This window comes from Magallana gigas, chromosome 2, assembly GCF_963853765.1.
Source record: "Magallana gigas chromosome 2, xbMagGiga1.1, whole genome shotgun sequence".
Taxonomy (NCBI): Eukaryota; Metazoa; Mollusca; class Bivalvia; order Ostreida; family Ostreidae; genus Magallana; species Magallana gigas.
The window spans coordinates 6,452,221-6,471,304 of NC_088854.1; the positions used below are offsets into that span (position 1 = coordinate 6,452,221).

Here is a 19,084-nt window from a genome sequence, read left to right on the forward strand (position 1 = left end):
TTGTTCAACCACAAAGTAATGTTATACGAAGGTTTAGTGATATAAATGATATTTGAGAAATGTCAACTGTTAGGATCACTATAACTCCTTCGATGAAAAATAAAAAAAGAAATATTGGGAGAAAAGAACACAATTTGAACGATAGAAATGTTCACTGAATTAGGAGCAAATCACATGCACAACTTTTTACGAATCTTTGTTATCTCATATTTTAGGCCATTTGAAGCAGCTACGTGCAGCGTTTATCTAATGAGGCGACAGTATTCTTCTCCGGAGGCAGGGACAATTTTCAGTTACATACTACTGTATATGAATTTCATTATTCTGAAATGTTAATCATCAGGAGGCGGACCCAACCCCCTTTTCAATCTGCGCATGCGTAATACCACAAGACAAGCTATGGTACATTTCAATAGTATTATGTTTTTGTTATCTTATATCTAGCATCAATTGGAACAAAAAATAAAACCCTATAAATTCACCAATTTTCTTTTTGAACAGCACACCGTTTCTTTTCGAGCAACTGGAAACAACAAACATGAAGACATTTATCATCTTTTTAAGCCTGTTGGTGATTGCTGCTGCTCAGGTTTGTATGCTTACATTTCTTTTCACTCTGATTTTTCTTTAAATTGTTTGGATAATGAAGACGCGCTCTTATTTTCACAGCGGCCCGAGACGCCGTGTTTATATGGGAAACCCGAGGGTTATGGTCGGTGTCATATGTTCTTATCATGTGGTAAAAACGAAGAGTGCATAGGAAACATTTGCTGTAGAGTTATTGGTAAGATTTATCCTCTTACATAACACTCATGTACAATGTACTAGTAATTTACGAGACATAGATATCTCATCGAGGTAAATTAGAGAAAGTTAAGGCCCTGGGGTGTGATTGTAAAGGGAAGTTGTTCCATTGCAAATATTTCATAATTCTGCAATTATTTGATTTTTTTTTAATTGCGTTACCTTATTGCTTTTTCCGTACAATTTAGTAAATTTATTTTAAATAAGAACAATGAATATGTGTGTGCACGGGATGACATTGCATATGATATCGGATATTTACAAAATAGATACATGTACATCGACACATCGTATTGTTGACATTTACATAACCAAACTTTAAGCCTACAATAATGCTATTAATTTTACTACACTCTGATAAGTAAGAATAAACTAACTGTGTCTCGGGACAGGCCTTCACCACAGTTAAAATGCCTCCGAAACGATTTTGGAGAAAATTAATTAAGATGCATTGAAAATAACAGTCAAATTATTCATAACAAACCATTTTGAGGCTGTAAATACCTTTTTTCTTAAAAATTAATTCATATTAATGAAGAATTCAACACTTTTTCACCAACGTTTTTTCCTCGCTTCAAATACCACACCGTATTGACTTTTGGAACTCTTGGGATTTTTTTGTATATATTAAATGCACCGAGTTAGCGTTATCTCCCGTATTTCCTTTGATGAACAGAATATATAGCATTTTCAATGAAAATTTACACGTATTTTATTATCGTTTTTGAGTTTATCCATGCAAATGTGATATTGTGGAAACATAAAATTAAGAGCGTCCCGTGATTTAGCATGAATTTAATGCGCATGCGCAAGGTTGTAAAATCCAACAAATCCAGATGATTTTCGGAGTTGTTAAAGGAATTTTCTTCAATTATTAATCAGTCAAGCTTGATTGAGATAAAATAAAAGCAAATTGGTAATCTTCAAGTACCAATGATGTTGAAAGTATATAAAACAATAGACAGTACTCTTCTGATTTCTCAGTATTAAAGCCCAAAATTTCGAGTCTATTATTTTAATATAGTAGTTTAGATGTGTTATTCGGTGGAGATTCTTTTTGAAGTATGTGCAGTATATATATGGCAATATATATGTTTTAATAACAGGCAAACCTGCTGAAAATGAAAGGCCATAACATCTGTTGCGATATGTGTAAGTATTTGAAATGTACTTTTTGATTTCATTCTTAAATAAAAGCTTTCATTAATGTAGTTAATATCCAAATTTTCTTTTCTTTTAGCGTCTGTTAGATACAGGTTTGATGCAAATGTCCAGAAAAAAGGATGTTTTTATTTGAGAAAATAAAAAAGTTCTTCAAAGGGTGTTTTACTTTATTTGTGATGAAGTTAATGAAAACTTCTAAAATTTAAAATTCTAGCTCTAAAATTAACTGAAAAACAATAGATATTTATATTTTATTATCATTTTTGGCGTCCAATGCATGGTAAAGGTAAAAGGCAAAATGGTTTGATTACCGGTATGGTAAAGTCAGCAAAAACAAGTGCAATGACAAAGGTTTTGAAGCATCAATTACGACCTGCGGCATAAAAAGGAAGCTGTCCGTTTTGCTACACCGCTACAGAAAAATAAAAAGGACCCTGAAGATATTGCACTTTCTTCCATGTTTCAAGTAAACTTGATCATATCATTAAGGCTTTTTCTATCGTCATTAAAGACAAATAAGCTCCTTGTAAATTAAGGAATTTAGACTGTCAAAGCCAGCAGGAACTAAAGTACTTGGTATACAAGTATACATAGTTAAAAATATAAGGATATGATATAAAGGTATTCAATGTACAAAGACCACAGTTTGTATCGAGGGAATGAATGGTCCGATATTCTTAACCATGATATCATTTTGAAGTTGCGATCAAATCAAAATACTTGAATTGAATTGAATTGAACTGAACATATTTTATTGATTAAATCAAATGAATTAGACACAAGTTCTAAATAACTAAGGTAGTCTTCTCCTAATAATGAAATCTTAATAATATTGCCAATAATAACGTTATATATGAATACAGAAAAATATTCATGAATAAACAGTCTGCTCCCGTACTATTATATCAAATAAATTTAGATATTTTTGAGAAGCTCAAAATACTTCACCAAATGTTTTCAAAATTTTGATTATTGCCACATTGATTGCACCTTGAATTTTACATCAAAGTCCGTGGACAACGCATACTTTATTTAAAAATTGTGAAAAGTAACTTGAAATTCAAACAAACCTAGTGGCAAATAAATGCATAAACTTTCTTTTAATTAAAATGTGAAATAAAATGAATTATTAACCGAAGATATTTTGAAATTAAGTTTTCTTCTTTCCATTGAGGGAAGTTATAAAGCCATATAGTCTCTGGCACAACGCATATCTTATTAATAAATTGTGAAAAGTAACTTGAAATTCAAACAAATTTCTAGTCTTCCTATTCTGCATTTTCAGTCATACACAAGAGTACTCAGTCAATATAGCTAGTGGTCCAAATTAATCATTTCAGGTGAAAGTCCTTTAGTAAGGACCTCTAGAACTTCGAACTCCTATGTTTTTTAGTTAGGGTCTTCCGTTTCCAACGGAAGACCCTCTTGTTTTTCTTCGGGTTTTTTTAATTATTATTTTATTTTTTTTCTGACTCCTTCTCGGCTTTATATCTCAAAAAATTTTCATTCGATTTCCATGAAATTTTCAGAGCTTTTGTAAGATTACCGTGCCTCAATGATGTAAAAGTTTCAGTATTTACGTCAAATTTGACGGCCATTTTTAATTTTTAAAAAAGTGATTTTGTCCGGAGAATTTCTCCATAAACTTTAAAGATATCGCTTCGAAATCTTTACTGATGATAGATGTATCAATTCTATGGTGTACTGGGGGGGGGGGGTTGTTAAAATTTTATTCATCAATTTTGCTCAAAACCGGAAGTTGTTTCAATTTTTGGAAATTTTCATTTTTTTAAACAAAATGAGCCAATACAACAGTCTTATAGAACTTGCCTTGGTTAATTCAAATCTGAAATCTGTTTTAAAATCGGACGATGCATTGCAGAGATATTGGGGATTAAAAATCGATTTTCCGGAAATTTTGATTCCGCATTCTTGGTTTCAAAAAATAGCGTAAAGTTCAAAATGAAATTAACTCGTACCAAAAATAATTCGATTTTTGTAAAGTCTTACTTTGACATGTTCGGATTTTTTTTGTTAAGTCGTTCTTGAAATTGTGAAGGTTTTTGTTAATTCGTATTCAGAATCATTCGGATTTTGTTAAGTCGTACCAAGAATTATTCGATTTTTTTAATTTTTTTCTTTAAGTAACACTTGTTCTTGGTTTAAGAACTCTGCTTCTTACAGGAACATCTAGCTTTACTTTCGACATTGACGGAAGACCCATTCGTTGCTTTGCAACGAGCTTTTCTCTAGTTTTTGTTACTGTTCTTCTCTCGAGAAAAACGTTTTTATCATAAGATAATGTATTTTGAAACATTTTTGTAATGGACATTTAAATGTTATGGCACCAAATGACAATTTGCTTGACAACACCAAATTTTACAAAGTTACCGGTATTGCTCTTTATGTTTTGAAATGCTTGTTATCGCTACTCCTCTAAGACCATAAGAGATTGATGCTTGAAATTTTTACCGATGTTTTTAGCTCACTCAGAGTCTTCAAAAATATATTCCTATCGAAAGGATCCACTGTCATCTTCTAGCAGTAATTGCCCCTGAAACTTCCTAAATTTCAATAAAAACACGAATAAAGTTTGAATCATTCATCACAGATATACCTGATTATCTGGGATGGAAGCGTCTGCCTTGGCATATCAAAATGGTATAAAGGTCAAAGATTAGGAAATTAAAAAATCTGAAACTTTTTTATTCTTCATATCTCTATTGTTTAGATTGGTATAAAACTTTTTCAAGGATTAAGTAGGACTTCCTACTTCCTAAGACATTTCAAAATATAGCCATTCGGCCCCCACCTTAAAATACTAAATGATCCGACTTTAAGTAGTTATTCCATCTGCAAAAAGTCTCTTAATTTCGTCAAAAGGCTTACAACATTTTAACTTCGTACAGACATCACACTTTAAAAATGAAAAGTTAACTTTAGTCAATTAAAATGACAAAGGTAAAAAAAAGCATACGAAATGTTTTGACATTATTTTCTCTTAAGTAACGCGTGTAAAGCATTACATCAAAACAGAAATATTCTAATTTGAAAAAATTATCGTGAAAAGACCTTTAATTGTCCGAGAACAGTTTTTCTTGTTTTTATTTTTCTTTACCATTAAAAAAACTGAAAAAAACCTCAACTGCTCTGTTTCTTCGAACACTCTCTAAAATTGTAGTATTTGGTATTTAAATAATTTGTTACTTTCCTCAGTAAAGAGTAAACATACATTACGATTAAATTCATAAGTATCTCATATATGTTTAAGCTTTCAAATAAGAATAAAATAACAAGTCATTGAGTTTACATCATTCTTGCTTAACATGTTTATACTAGAATAATTTGTAAATAACCTTAATTTTTGAATAAAACTTACTTTCAGTGACTGTCCTTAAATATAATCCTTATCAAAAGAATTTGTCATGGGTTGTTTTAGAATTTTTCTGACACGCAGTATCATCTCCACCAGTGGTAGCCACATGTAGAACCTATAGTCCAGTAAAAATTAGTACCAATTTAAAATCTCAAGTATTTTTTTACAGAAAAAATAAGCATTATCATTATCTAATACATATTCTAATGAGTAGTAAACATAAAAAATAACACAAATCTACATATAGCTCCTGATGTAGAATTAATTTAAAAAAAGAATTGTAAAGCCCTTTTTAATATTAATTTAATACTTCTACTCAAAGTAACAATCTTGTACTGTATACAGGCCCGTAGCAACGGTTTCAAAAGTAAATTAAAAATAAAAGACAAACCAAAAAAATGTTGGACCTTACAATATGAAAAGGTGTAGGGGGCAGCATCTAAAGGAAAATTTACTGTAGTAACAGAAACCCCCCTCCTTGCGTTCTACTGGCTTGTGTATAGTTTGTCGATACATTGAACAAATTTTAAATGAAGGCACCTAAATGTTTGAATATTGAATTAAATTTATTTTAGTTCAATGTTTTCAAAACATGTATGTTTGACCAGAGACATAAATAACATTCATGTTACTTATGTTTCTGGGTTGACCATGTGCTCGACAGTGTTTACTATACATAATTGGCTTCTGCATTCCCCATTATCTGCTTTATACAGATTTGTACACGACATCGTTTAACCTTATAACGGTAATTAAGCTTTGTCAAAGTGAACATATATAAATACTTACAAACTGGATGGAGATATGCAAGGTATCGGTCTCATTGCTCTCCTGTCAAATGGAAAATGGCGCAGGTACGATATTACGAAAAGTAGCCCGGATGTTGTTAACCCATGATGCTTAGCCAGATTCATGAGATTGGGCCAACTCAGGGTCAATTTCAATCCCGCAATAAATACTCTAACTACAAGATTTTTATGATAATATTCCAACAGTTAGCCCGACATTGGTCCCATAATACATCACCAACTATCAATATTTGGTGTTGTAACGCCGTTTGCCCAAAGGTAACCCAACGGCGACAATACAACCATATTATGAGATTGGGCAAAAATGTGTTGCTATCTGGGTTTATTATATAATCATAAGGAATATTTCTAACTTCAGGAAATATAAATTATTTTCCATTTTGTTAAATAATTGTGAATTATGTTGTATATTGACTCTCCATAAGCCACCTTAGTTGTAAGTAAGATATCATCGTTTCCTTCCAAGACAACAGAACAACCTGTCGACCACGGTGAAGAATGAATAAAGGTAAACAAAGGAACTCCGAATTCAGAAATAACAACACCAATTCTTGCCCCAACCATTCTCGGTAATAATCACTTGAATTGCAATAAGGTTATTCACATAATTTGAACAAAAGTCAAAACAATGATTTATACACAGTTAGAGCACTGTATTATGGAACTGACATGTTTCTGTTAATATATTTCATTGTTATTTATCATCTATTACAATTGTGTATAATTAATATTTTAGTTAATATCCACGTGATTAACAAAACATTGAACTGTTGACTGTTGTAGCTTTCTTCGAATTGACGACACTGCAACCTTTAGTTCACAAGACTACAGGGATACACGAATAACTCCTCCCTTAGTTTTCAAGATAGGAAGTTTTTTTCCCTCCACATTTTATCAATAATTGAACAAAACATGAAGAGACAAAGACAAACATATATACACTCATTCACTCACACACACATACACACACATTCAAAATGTACAAAGTCTAGAAAATCATACACTAGTAGTCATAAGTTTGAAATTATTTTCATTGTGTTCGGCAGCGGATGATAAATTAAGGAGAAAAATTGAACAAAAAAGGACACTAAGTAAAAACCAATAATTATTCAAGTGATGTAATAAAGTTATCAAGCATACTCTATCTTATAGTGAATTTATCTAACATCATTTAGGTAGCATATACTTTTTTCTCTATCAATTAATATGAATACAGTAAACCACGGTTATAACGAAGTCCCAGGGATGGGCAATATTACTTCGTTATAAGGGTTATTCGTTATATACGTCAAGTGTACAACTTGTTATAAAGTCACGGGGAATAAAAATCACTTCGCTGTAAGCGTCAATTCATTATAAGCGTGTTCGTTATAACCGTGTTTTACTGTATATTGAAATTTTTTTAGCTCACTGATAAAAAGGCTTGAGCTTTTTCTTGATTTGTAAAATATGTATTTCTTTGTTAACATAATCAATGAATTAAAAATATCATTTTTTGTTCTTTTGTATAACCAAACATGATTTAACACAATAAAAAATGGACATTGAAGTGACAATAGACTGATATTAAGTATTCCAACTGCATCCACAGTTGTTTACTCTTATTACAGTAAAAAATAAATGTTCAATTGACTCAGACTCAGTTGTGCATAAATTACATTTGTTGTTGTCAGTTATTTTACAATAAATACATATTTGTTCCTAGAATCAGGTGAAATATTCTATGTTCCAGCCATAGCACTTATTATGTTTTGTGAATTTAAAAAGTGCATTTTATATTGCTTTCCAACATTTCAATAAAGTTTTCCATTTTTCTTCATGTTTGACAATAGTACATGTATTATAGTTACTTATAAACACATTATATACATCTTTGTTGCTTTTGATAAGATTAGAAATGTATCTTGGTAAAATAGGCAACGTTTTATCCCATTCATTAACATTGTTCAAAAATAAACAAAGGACTCTTTTAAGTCCAAATATAATGGTGAATGGTAAATTTACATTGAAATCATTGACCTGGATGAACTCTCCATCTTAAAAAAGTCAGATACGTATATACACATGTAAATAAACCCCTTTTTATTCAGTATTTCAAAAAATATTGATTTTCTATTGATTCTTATCTGGGGGTTAAACCACACTGGGGTCTGTTGTATATTTGATAATTTTTGTACTATGGCAATGTATTCACTGAATGCCAGTAATGATTCTTTCCAATAAAAATTATGAATATTTTTTGAAAGATTTCTTGAGTAATCGGATCCCATCTGCAAAAATTTTGAGACTGTACTTTTTGTGATTACACCAAAAAGGGTATTCAGTAGATCATCTGTAGATTGTAAAATTCTTCTGAACCATTTGAGTGATTTGATATATGATTTTAAGTGTACCATTTGGAGTCCCCCATCAGTATATTTCTGAACTTATAATGTTCTTGACACCTTGTCATTTTTTCCATTCCAAATAAAATGAAAAAAATAGTTTTTCGAGTTTTGTTATCTACTGTTTAGAGGGTGTATGCAAAGTTATAAACAGATGGGTAAAGACTGCTTGACAGTCTTTTCCAGCTTCCAAGGTAAGCGATCTGAAAATATATATTGATCATTTCCAAGATCAAAATATACATGTACGTTCAGTTTTTGTTGATTAAATGCTTACATTAAAGTGTTATTTTTTAAAAATATTGAATTTTTTTAAGCATCTGTCCGAAACATTTTTGATGCAACTGCAAGCGAAGGAATGTTTTTATTTGAAAAAATAAAATAGTTTTTCAAAATGAGTTTTATTTTTGATGTGATTGTCCAATGTATTAAACTGAACATTTTAGCGCATTAACTGCATGAAATTCCTATTCCTGATCATTATTGGCGTCAAATCCATGGAACAAGGCCGCAAAATTGTTTGATTAAAGGGACTTAGACAAGATTTGTTTTAAAATTTTCAATTTTATTTTTCAATTTTAAATGTTTTTAATGAAAAATATAGCAGTTTATAATGCTATGTCAAAATTTGAAAGTCAAATATCATGTTATATGCAAATACAGAGTTCATAATTCTTTGTTTTGTTAACAATTGCAAAGCTCGAATATTGTCATTTTTTTTTACATATATACAAGTGTATTGGTGTATGTATTGGTATTGGTGTATGTTTCAATCAAATGTATCTTTCTTTAAAATTTGTTGATAATAGTATCAATGAAAATATTGAATTAGTTTATATTGTTTTTTACTTGTCATTTTGTCTAGGAAATGGTAATTCTCTACATTATATTTTTTGTAAACAGCTATAAGACTCGAGCTTTGTTTACATAACAATCATCTTTCACCTCGGTATCTCACTTATAACTTGACTTTAACATTCAATATTTTAGTCAATCTTTTAAAATGCACCAGTAAACCATATTATACATAAAACATAAAAACATTTTTTTTTATCATAAATCGTGTCCACGTCCCTTTAACGGTAGTATAAAGCTGCAATGATAACACTAAATATAAGTTGACAAGACTCGGTTTCGATCTGAGATTTGGACCTGCAACATAAATAAAATTAGAAAACCATTTTGCAACCCGTGTCAAGCAGTGTGCATGATCATGCAGATTGTGGATTATGTTGTATATTGACACTCCATAAGCCAGTTTAGTTGTAAGATACCATCGTTTCCTTCCAAGACAACAGAACAACATGTTGACCTCGGTGAAGAATGAATAATGAATAAAGGTCAACAAAGGATTCCGAATTCAGAAATAACAACACCAATTCTTTCCCCAACCATTTTCAGTAATAATCACTTGACTTGCCACATATGATACACCCAGTGGTATTTCACATAATTTGAACAAAAGTCAAAACAATAACTTGTACACATCTAGAGCAATGTATTATGGAACAGAAATGTTTTTAATTAATATCCACATGGTTAACAAAACATTGGACTGTTGGCTGTTGTAGCTTTCTTCGAATTGACGACACTGCAACCTTTAGTTCACAAGACAAAACTATAAGGTCTATCACTATCATTACTACTGGTGGCCAGTCTGTTTGGATGTCACCATTGGTTTGTGTCGCGCACTCCTCTGATGAGCTCTCAGACCCGCCAACTGTGAATAACTACTTCTGCAAACAAAACACTTGTATGGACGCTCCCCTAGTAGAAAAAATATACTTTGTGATGATAAATGTATAAAAAAACCCCCTAAAATATGAATTAAAAAGAAAGATGAAAAAAGAGGCACCAAGTCACTACCTGTGTGTAATCGGACATGATTTCTTAAGGTTGATGATTGGCTAAAACATTTGTTGCAAAATTTGCAAGAGAATGGTTTTTCCATAGTGTGTATGCGCATGTGCGAACGCAGGTTGCTCCGAGAGTTAAAAGCACGTCTACAAAGAACACACCGAAGTTTGTCCACGTGATCAGCAGCGCTCGGTTGACAAGGTAGAGGGACTTTGTTTCTGTCGACTGTAAAAAATAAACCACTTTATAAATAATTTATAGAAAACACAAATCTTATTAATGATTGATTAATAATGAAATAAAAGAGAACAATATATTAAAATATGTGTCCAAAATATTGTGTGTTGATGTATCTCACTATTCAACGTTGCTGTATCAAAAATTTCTTGAGAAGAATAGCATTGAAATCTAGACAAGACATACTTAAAAAACACAAATAAAAAGGGCGTCAGTATTCATCACTATGAGTTATGACGCATCTAATTTGACATAATACCTAAAATAAAAAAAAATTAGTCTGTTTGGTATTTTTTGCTTGTTTATTTAATTAAGCAAAACTATTTAATCAAATATTGTTTTCAATTATGCACAATGATCGAACTGAATAGAGAGACTACGAAAAATTCTGAATATGAATCAGCATGATTTTTTTCGTGACCCCTTTGGACTTATAAAAGACAAGTTCTTGAATAGTTATAATTTGATTAAAAAAAACAACTATTTAAATATCAAATATTTTACAGAATTAATTAACAAAATAGGGTTGTACAGGGATTTGCCATGGTGAAATCCTGTTCCCCTTGGAATAAAAGATGGACTATGCCGATGCTATGAAAGCAGTAGTAATCGGCAAAAGCAGTGGATGTGATCTCTGCAGCCGTTTAGAGAAGTCTGTAGAAGAGCTGAATAAGCCGATTTTTTGAGACAATAAGGCCTAATAAGCCTTATAACGTAGGAAAGGAAAGGCTACTTTGGGCTGGGTAAGCCTTATAGCCTGGTTACAGTAAATAACCACCATAGCTAAAAACTGAATAAGCCTGTACACTAGTGTCAGAGATAGCTTGGAATATCAACTGAAAAAACAACCACAACTAAAGTAGCCTGGATCCTTTGTAAAGCCTAGTGTCCGGAAGCACTGGTAAGAGAATAGATCGGCTGAGACCAGTGGTAAGGGGCATTGGTCTCAGATAAACAAGGGGAGGGGGAGCATTACTTAGTTAAGGGCTTTGATAAATCACTTTGAAATTAATATTTTAATATTTGATTTAAGTGTACTCATTGTAATAAATATCTTGATTAAGTAAATTTATTAAAGCAATCAGCATAAATATTTTGATTCAGTTTGTTTTTGCCTGAACAACAACAGGTCATTTTATAAAATAAAGTGTTTTGCAGAATCCCGAGTGTACGTGGCACGTGTTCACATACAAATGATAACTGTTCGGATTGACACACGTTACAATATAATGAATAATCAAAAGATAAATATATTGAATTTTCATAAAATTGATTTATTTCTTTCATTTTTGTCCAAAAACCTTCCGCAAAAAATAACTCCCCCCAAAATTTTTTTGTTCAATGAATTCAAATAGGTTTTCTTCGTGAATGTTGTGTAATTCATACTACTATATTAAAACAATAGACTCGAATTATTGGGATTTGATACCAAGAAATCGGAAAAAAATTGTCTTTTGTGTTATATAGTTTAAACATCATTGGTACTTGAAGATTACCAATTTGTTTTCATTTTTTCTGAATCAAGCTTCGCTAATTAATAATCAACGAAAATTTCTTTCAAAAATCCGAAAATAATCTGGTTTTTTAAAAAAGTTTACAATCTTGCGCTTGCGCATTACATTCACGCTAAATCACGGGATGCTCTTTAGTTCATGTTTCCACAATATCACATTTGCATGGATAAACTCAGATTCATTGAAAATTTGCTATATATTCTGTTCATCAAAGAAAATACAGGAGATAACTTTAACTCAGTGCGTTTAATATGAAAAATCACGAGAGTTCCGAATGTTAACATGGTGTGTAGATTTGAAGCGAGTAAAAATTTTGCTAAAAAGTATTGTATTCTTCATTAATATGAATTAAATTTTAAGATGAATACGTAGATGATAGGTATTTACAGCCTCAAAATAGTTTGTTATAAATAATTTGACTCTTCTGCAATTTTTTGTTCCATTGGGGGTATATATGGGTGGCATTTTAACTGTGGTGAAGACTTGTCCCGATACACAATTAGATTATTCTAACTAAGCAGAGTGTAGTGAAATCAATAGGATTATTGTAGGCTTAAAGCTTGGTTTTGTAAATGTCAACAATACGGTGTGTCGATGTGTCTATTTCGTAAATGTCCGATATCATATGCAATGTCAACATGTGCACGCACAGGTCAAAGTCTAGTAATGAAATAACAATCTTTCTGTGGTGATTTAGTAAAGGGACATTAAGGGACTAATCAAAATTAATCATACTCATTTTAAATTTATTGAGCATGTGCGCAATAAAATCAAAAAATGAAGAGTAATATACTTTAAAACGTATGCATAATCTTTTGTCAAAAACAATACTACTATACACCCCTGCGAATGTGTTCGGAATGTTTTCTTTATCGTTGCTAAGTAAGTAATAAATCCAGAGGTGCTCGAATGAAAGTTCACGAGACTTCACCGATATTTGTTCACTTCCTGTGAAATTTCGAGCGGAAGTATAAGTGTTCGGATAATATTCTCAAATTACGTACGTACTGGTCGTTTTTCATATCATATCCTACTGTGATTTATGTTAAAACGGGAAAAGCTTTCAAGATCTATGTCTTATTTTACCATCTAGCAGTTATTTATATTAAACGATAATATTCAGAACAGAGTTATCGTTCGTGTTCAAACATGTGTAGAGTGGTTGAAAATATAACCATTGGGTTGCTTAATAAAATCATAGCCATGTTTGATGCTTGTGGTGTGCAATACCATGTTTTAAAAAAAAATAATGGGAGTCTGTTTTGCATTAAAACTTAGAATACCGAGCCATTTTCAAGGAACATTCTGCATAAAATGGTATAGTCTGTTTCACTATTGATGTTATTACTAGGTCAGGCGCGGATCGAAAATTAATCCTCAGGAGGGATCTCTTTTAAGCATGTTAGTTGTTGCAACAGCAGACAAAAACTAATTTTTGTATAGTCACATTTCTTTCTAGAACACATTTTATTCACCAAATTAATGAAGATAAAGTTTAAAATCAATAAACCTCTAGATTTTATATTTGACTACTATATTAAGAACCTAGATACATGAACTGTGAAATAGACTTTATACACGAGGTACGATTTTTACTGCGAAACTGAAAGGGTCAAATAAAACCACGTGGTCTAAAATTTGAATGACAATAACATTCGCAGGGGTGTATAGGTTATACATTAGTAATATATTTAGTAACGATTATCATTTATTGGTTTCTAATTAGCTACGAGGGTTGTTCGGAAATTCTTGAGACTACCAGTATTTTTTCCTTTTCTAAGTGACGAACATTAGTGAAAATTACCCCAACAAATAATTAAACAAAGTAATATCTAATAATATTACTTATAAAAGACCTAAATTCGAAAATGAAAGAAATCAAATTACATATGCCCAGTTTGCTTTTTTATCGTGACTTCGACCTTTGGCCCTCGGGCTGATATTGGAGTCTCGGGCTGATGCTGGCTGTGATATGGAAAAGGGTATGTATTATTTTATATACATCAAATTGGTTAGAATATCGGAAGAACACCTTTACAGTCATAACAATTATCTGCTTACAAAAACTTTATGATGGAAAGGGTCAAAAGCTTTTGTTAATAAGGTTATTTGACGGATTATTTAACTACATGTACAATTAAAACATACAAACTTGATAACAAGTACTTAGAATACACTAGCTTATGTCACCGGTTATTAAATATGTACAGATCGACTGTAAGAGACGTTTCACAGTAATTTTACTTTCGGGTACCAATAACTCAAGTTTTCTTCACAAAATATCAAGAATGGAAAAAAAATATTCAAGGCTTTTTTTCTTGATTTAAAATTAAGAAAAAGCAATGAAAACAAAGAATATTATATGTTTTATATTGGCTTGTAAGGAACTTTTTTCAAAATATAGGACTATAAAAGGAATGTGTTAAAATGACGTTGCGAAAACTAGGCGAAGGCAAGTTTGATAAAATGATCATAAAATAGTTTCTTGGACTATACAGAAAATTTTCACACTAATAAATTTTATCCTGATTTACATTCTTGTGAATTTTCAAGTGTTTATTTATTTTTCCAAAGGAATAAGAATGAATGTCTCAATAATTTCCGAGCAGCCCTTGGAATAAAGTAAAGAAATCGCATACCTTCACCTGTGTTATGTGACGTCAGAGGAAGACCCATGTGATACACACTGTTCTGTCCATACCATACCAGCAGCTCTTCCTCGGGAGGAATATCCTGCCACAGAAATACTTTAAAATTTATCCAGTTTTTCAATTTCAAAAATAGAGAAATATACACTAAAAATTATGAAATAGAACTTCACAAAGTACCTTAATAGCGCGGTAGAATATGTGTGTGTTTGTCTGTGTGATCTCTAGATTCTGTTCTCTGTCAGTCCTTGCACACTGGACACAGGAGAGCCAGCTGGTAGGGTGGGAGTCCGATCCCCCGTCCACAAAGTAAATCACCTCACCCCGGTCGTCAAACACCTGAGATAAAAAACGCACAGACAATTTGAAGATTTCGGAAAGCTAATGTTGAGGACTCAAAACTCAGAAGGTGTAGTTACGTGTGCTCTGTGCTGGGGAGGGGGGGGGGGTATGTGAACCGTATAACAGATAATCTGATCGCCTTACTTATATTTTGTTTGGTAGACTAGTTGCGGCCAAAAAAAATTACCAGTGTTTGATATTCGTGTAAGGGTTTGAAAGTAAATTACATTACTAATCAACAAAAAGTTACTTAATACAGAAGTCTGAAACTGTCAAAATTCTATTGAAAGTATAGAATTAGTATCTTATTTTCTTAATGAATCGCTTATTATATATGAATATAGGGCATTTTCAAAATAATACTATACTTCATGTACATGAACAAATCAAATTATAGGCATATACATATTTTGTTACAGCTATAAACGCTATACTAGTATTAGTAATTCATTTTTGTCAATTTTGAAGGACGATAAAAAGGCATACTCTTGTTACCATTACAAGGCTGACCCCTTACCTCCCAAGTGTTACTGTGTTCCTTTACGTCCTTTGCCCCACACATTCTCCCGGAATACGGCCCCATCTCCGTCCCACGGCGGATCCAAACCTTGGAGAACACTCCATGGGACGCTCCAGGAATAGTGGATCTCCGGATACAGACCTGGCGCGGAACTAATAGGAGAATGAAAACTAAATATCAGAGTATTTGTCTCAACTGACGACAACCTACCTAAGACAGACTTGGTATAGGAAACATAAGTTCTGTAATTGTTAGAATATCGCGTGTGCACGCAGTAAAGTTTTCTAAACTGGAATTGAAGACTCTTAAATCTGTTTTCTGGTTGACATCGATGTGGTGGCTAAATTTTTCATATTGTTTACCGTTTGGTGAGATTTCAAAAATACAGTGACAGGTCCAAAATGAACTACTAATCGTACATGGACTTTCTTCTGTAAAATACTTAAGATTTTAAAGGAAACCCCTTTCAAGGTTTTAGCCCCTGAAGCAAACAAATATAACTTACTAAAATAAGGCAAGCATTATTTTCGCTCCCTTAGCTTTTTGAAATTACATGTACATTTAATCTAAAAAAAAAGTCTTACCTAATGGAGACCGAAAGGCTGAACAATTGGAGTTATAATCACTGTGTTGTTTTCCATACAGATAAAATTTTAAATCTTCTTCTGTGAATAATATTTCCGTCATTTTAAACAGGTATTAAACAAAACTCTGCGACTTGCAAAAAATCTTCTATCAAATGAAGACCCCTCTATTGGAAAAAAATAGTATTCCTTCTTCAATTAGTTGTAGAATGTTAATTTTTTATTGGCCACGATCGCGTGATAATATATGTAAATGAGGGTAAGGGAAACGCCCCTCCTTAGGATTATAGGGCCCGTTTCTATGATTAGAATTAATCTTATACAGTGAGGGTGTCTGCTACCCGTATATGGAGATCAATTTAAAGTTGCTAAGATCTGTTGTCACATATGCATGACACCCCCCCCCTCCCTTTTTTTTTAAGGTCAGACGCGACCTATCTTCCATTTTTTCGATTTTTCCTATCTCCACAATTTTAAGATTTCCACTACGGAATTCTATAATTATGATTTCATGTTATATGGTTCTTTTTTAATTAAGATATAAAGTGCTCAATTGAAAATATATAATAGGACTTTATCTATAAGCATTAAAATGCATTTTGTATGGTATTTTATGGAAAATTCTAACTATTCTAGCTCCGAAAATAGCCTGGTAATGTACACTGAATTTTTGGAAAGTAACAGGTTTAAATGTCAATAGATAAGGAATAATATATATCAAGGAAAATTATATAAAATTGAGGAACGTCTTATGTGTCCTTAAGATAAAAAAATAAAAAGTTCTTACTTTTAGAATTCTAAATTGTTGAAACTCAGATCGTTATTTGGAAACGTGTAACATCATACGTATTTTATTCAATATTACGCCATTACAACTAAAGTATCCTACAGGAAGTTCTTATTTCTTAAGTTTTTTTCTCATAAATTCCAATCACTGCCTCACATCCCTTCAATATTTATATTACATGTATATGTTTGCAAATTTATAATTCATGTGTTCTTGATTTAAGAACATGCGTTTCTTTTTGCCTGACATCAAATTCAATACTTTAAGTCATCAATCACTAGTATTAAATGACTTGCCTTCAATACATCCCAAAAAAAATATGGTCAGTTAAATATATAGATTTTTATATCCATTGTCTTTGCGACCTGGAAAGGGAAGGAGAGCTTAGTTAATTCAACTTCTCGGCTTTTTATTGAATTTTTAAAAAAAATCATATAAAGCTGAAGGTAATATTTATCGTAAATATTTATTGTGATATTATTTTCTGTGGCATAAAAATAGTTTTATTGAATTTAAAAAAAAAAGGATATCTAGAAGTAAAGTAGAGCAAATATTGTAAACAAAACTATATTGTAGTGTATCAAACAGATCCGATGGGTTCCGATGATTCAGAAGAGGGAAAATAAGTTTCCATTAAAAGTTTTATTCTGTCACATTGATGTCTCTTTGTCTTGGTGCGGGATGTAATTCCGAAAAGAAAAAGACCCAACTTTAATTATAGATTGTTTACAAAAACTATAGAATTACGACTCTCTATGTCCTAAAAAGGCGAGTTGGAGAGATTTCGCCCAGCCATGCGGGTCGTTTAGTTTTCTTGAAGATGCGGGCACATTATGAAAATAAAACCGTTGCCGTTTATTAATTAGTCCCAAATAAATGGTTGTTTTATTTCCAGGCTTGATATTTTTTGTTAAAATCATTGTCACACTACATATATTAAGGACTATACGTTTTCGCGCTATTTAAATTGTCCGTTCTCAGATTCAGTCACTTCAAAAGAAAGCAGAGAATCCCCAAAGTGGAACTTCCCCAGATTCCGTTATGCGGGATTATCCAATCTCCATATGCGCCAAAAACGAATGAAAATCGCATGAATAACGATAAGATCGGATCTCAGTCGCAGCGATTTGTCAAGGAGCGACTGGTCCCGGCGAGGAACACAAATTGCCCGTATGTATCTTGTTCCACAATCGGCTGATAACGTAACCAATAAAGGCGTATTGATATCCCAGTCTGACGATGCCAAAAGGACAATGTCGCCGATACATAAAGACAGAGAGGTTACGAAATCTGCTCGTGGTGAGGTCATTAAAAATAACACAACGGAAAACTTATCGTCGTTATCTTTATGTCTTTACCGAACATGGACAATTTGTTATTTTAATTAACGCGATCGGTATCATAAAGGGAAAATTTCATTTTTCCCGCAAATAAATCTGTGCAACAATAAAAATGACAATACATATTTAGTAATCTGCGATTTCTAACAAATTCATTATGTATACTTCTTCTTAAGGCAAAATGAGCTGTGTTTGAGATTTTTTTATTTGCTTTACAAACATGCCTTTATGCTTACTCTGTTTTTTATTAAACAAGGCGAAAATGAATCGTAAAATTTTACGATAATAAAGATGGAATATAGAAAACCAATTTATATACAGGACGACAATAATGTTAAGTTCTAATCAAAGCTTCTAAATAGTCATTTCCACAAAGATTTAAAAGATAATTTTGTTGATAATTTCTAAAAGTCGTTAAATGATAATTTTCAACAAAAAATGGCAGCTCTGTAATACAGAAAGGCATCAAATATAATTTAACTTCAAATCCTTTTTAAACCTCTTTACACTTTCAAATTGCTTCACATGCCTTCGAATCACTCTGGATTTATTTACACCTCCCTGGAGATAGTATAAATTACTCGTGAATTTCTCCCCCGTCTCGACCGTGTATCTATATTTCCTTTAATTTTAAAAAGAACCCATTTAGCCCAGTGTTCATTTGTCATATCTAAGGTATTTAGAGCAAATAACAAGCTTTGAGCGATAGACAAATCAG

At 31.9% G+C, this 19,084-nt stretch overlaps 1 protein-coding gene and 1 long non-coding RNA gene across 2 annotated transcripts; one reads left to right on the plus strand and one right to left on the minus strand.

Moving 5' to 3' along the window:
• Positions 1–232: 232 nt before the first annotated feature.
• On the plus strand, positions 233–2,123 carry LOC105342761 (uncharacterized). Its single transcript, XR_002201209.3, has 5 exons — positions 233–402; positions 502–589; positions 670–784; positions 1,911–1,956; positions 2,045–2,123. It is a non-coding gene; the product is annotated as an uncharacterized lncRNA (long non-coding RNA).
• A 7,366-nt stretch (positions 2,124–9,489) lies between these two features.
• On the minus strand, positions 9,490–16,185 carry LOC105342771 (PR domain zinc finger protein 12). The gene is made up of 5 exons (XM_066074716.1): positions 15,653–16,185; positions 14,974–15,132; positions 14,785–14,878; positions 10,404–10,619; positions 9,490–10,304 (listed from the first exon to the last, which is right to left on the minus strand). The coding sequence occupies exons 1-5, from the start codon at positions 15,716–15,718 to the stop codon at positions 10,180–10,182; spliced, it is 660 nt and encodes a 219-aa protein (XP_065930788.1). The 5' UTR covers positions 15,719–16,185; the 3' UTR covers positions 9,490–10,179.
• Positions 16,186–19,084: the final 2,899 nt, after the last annotated feature.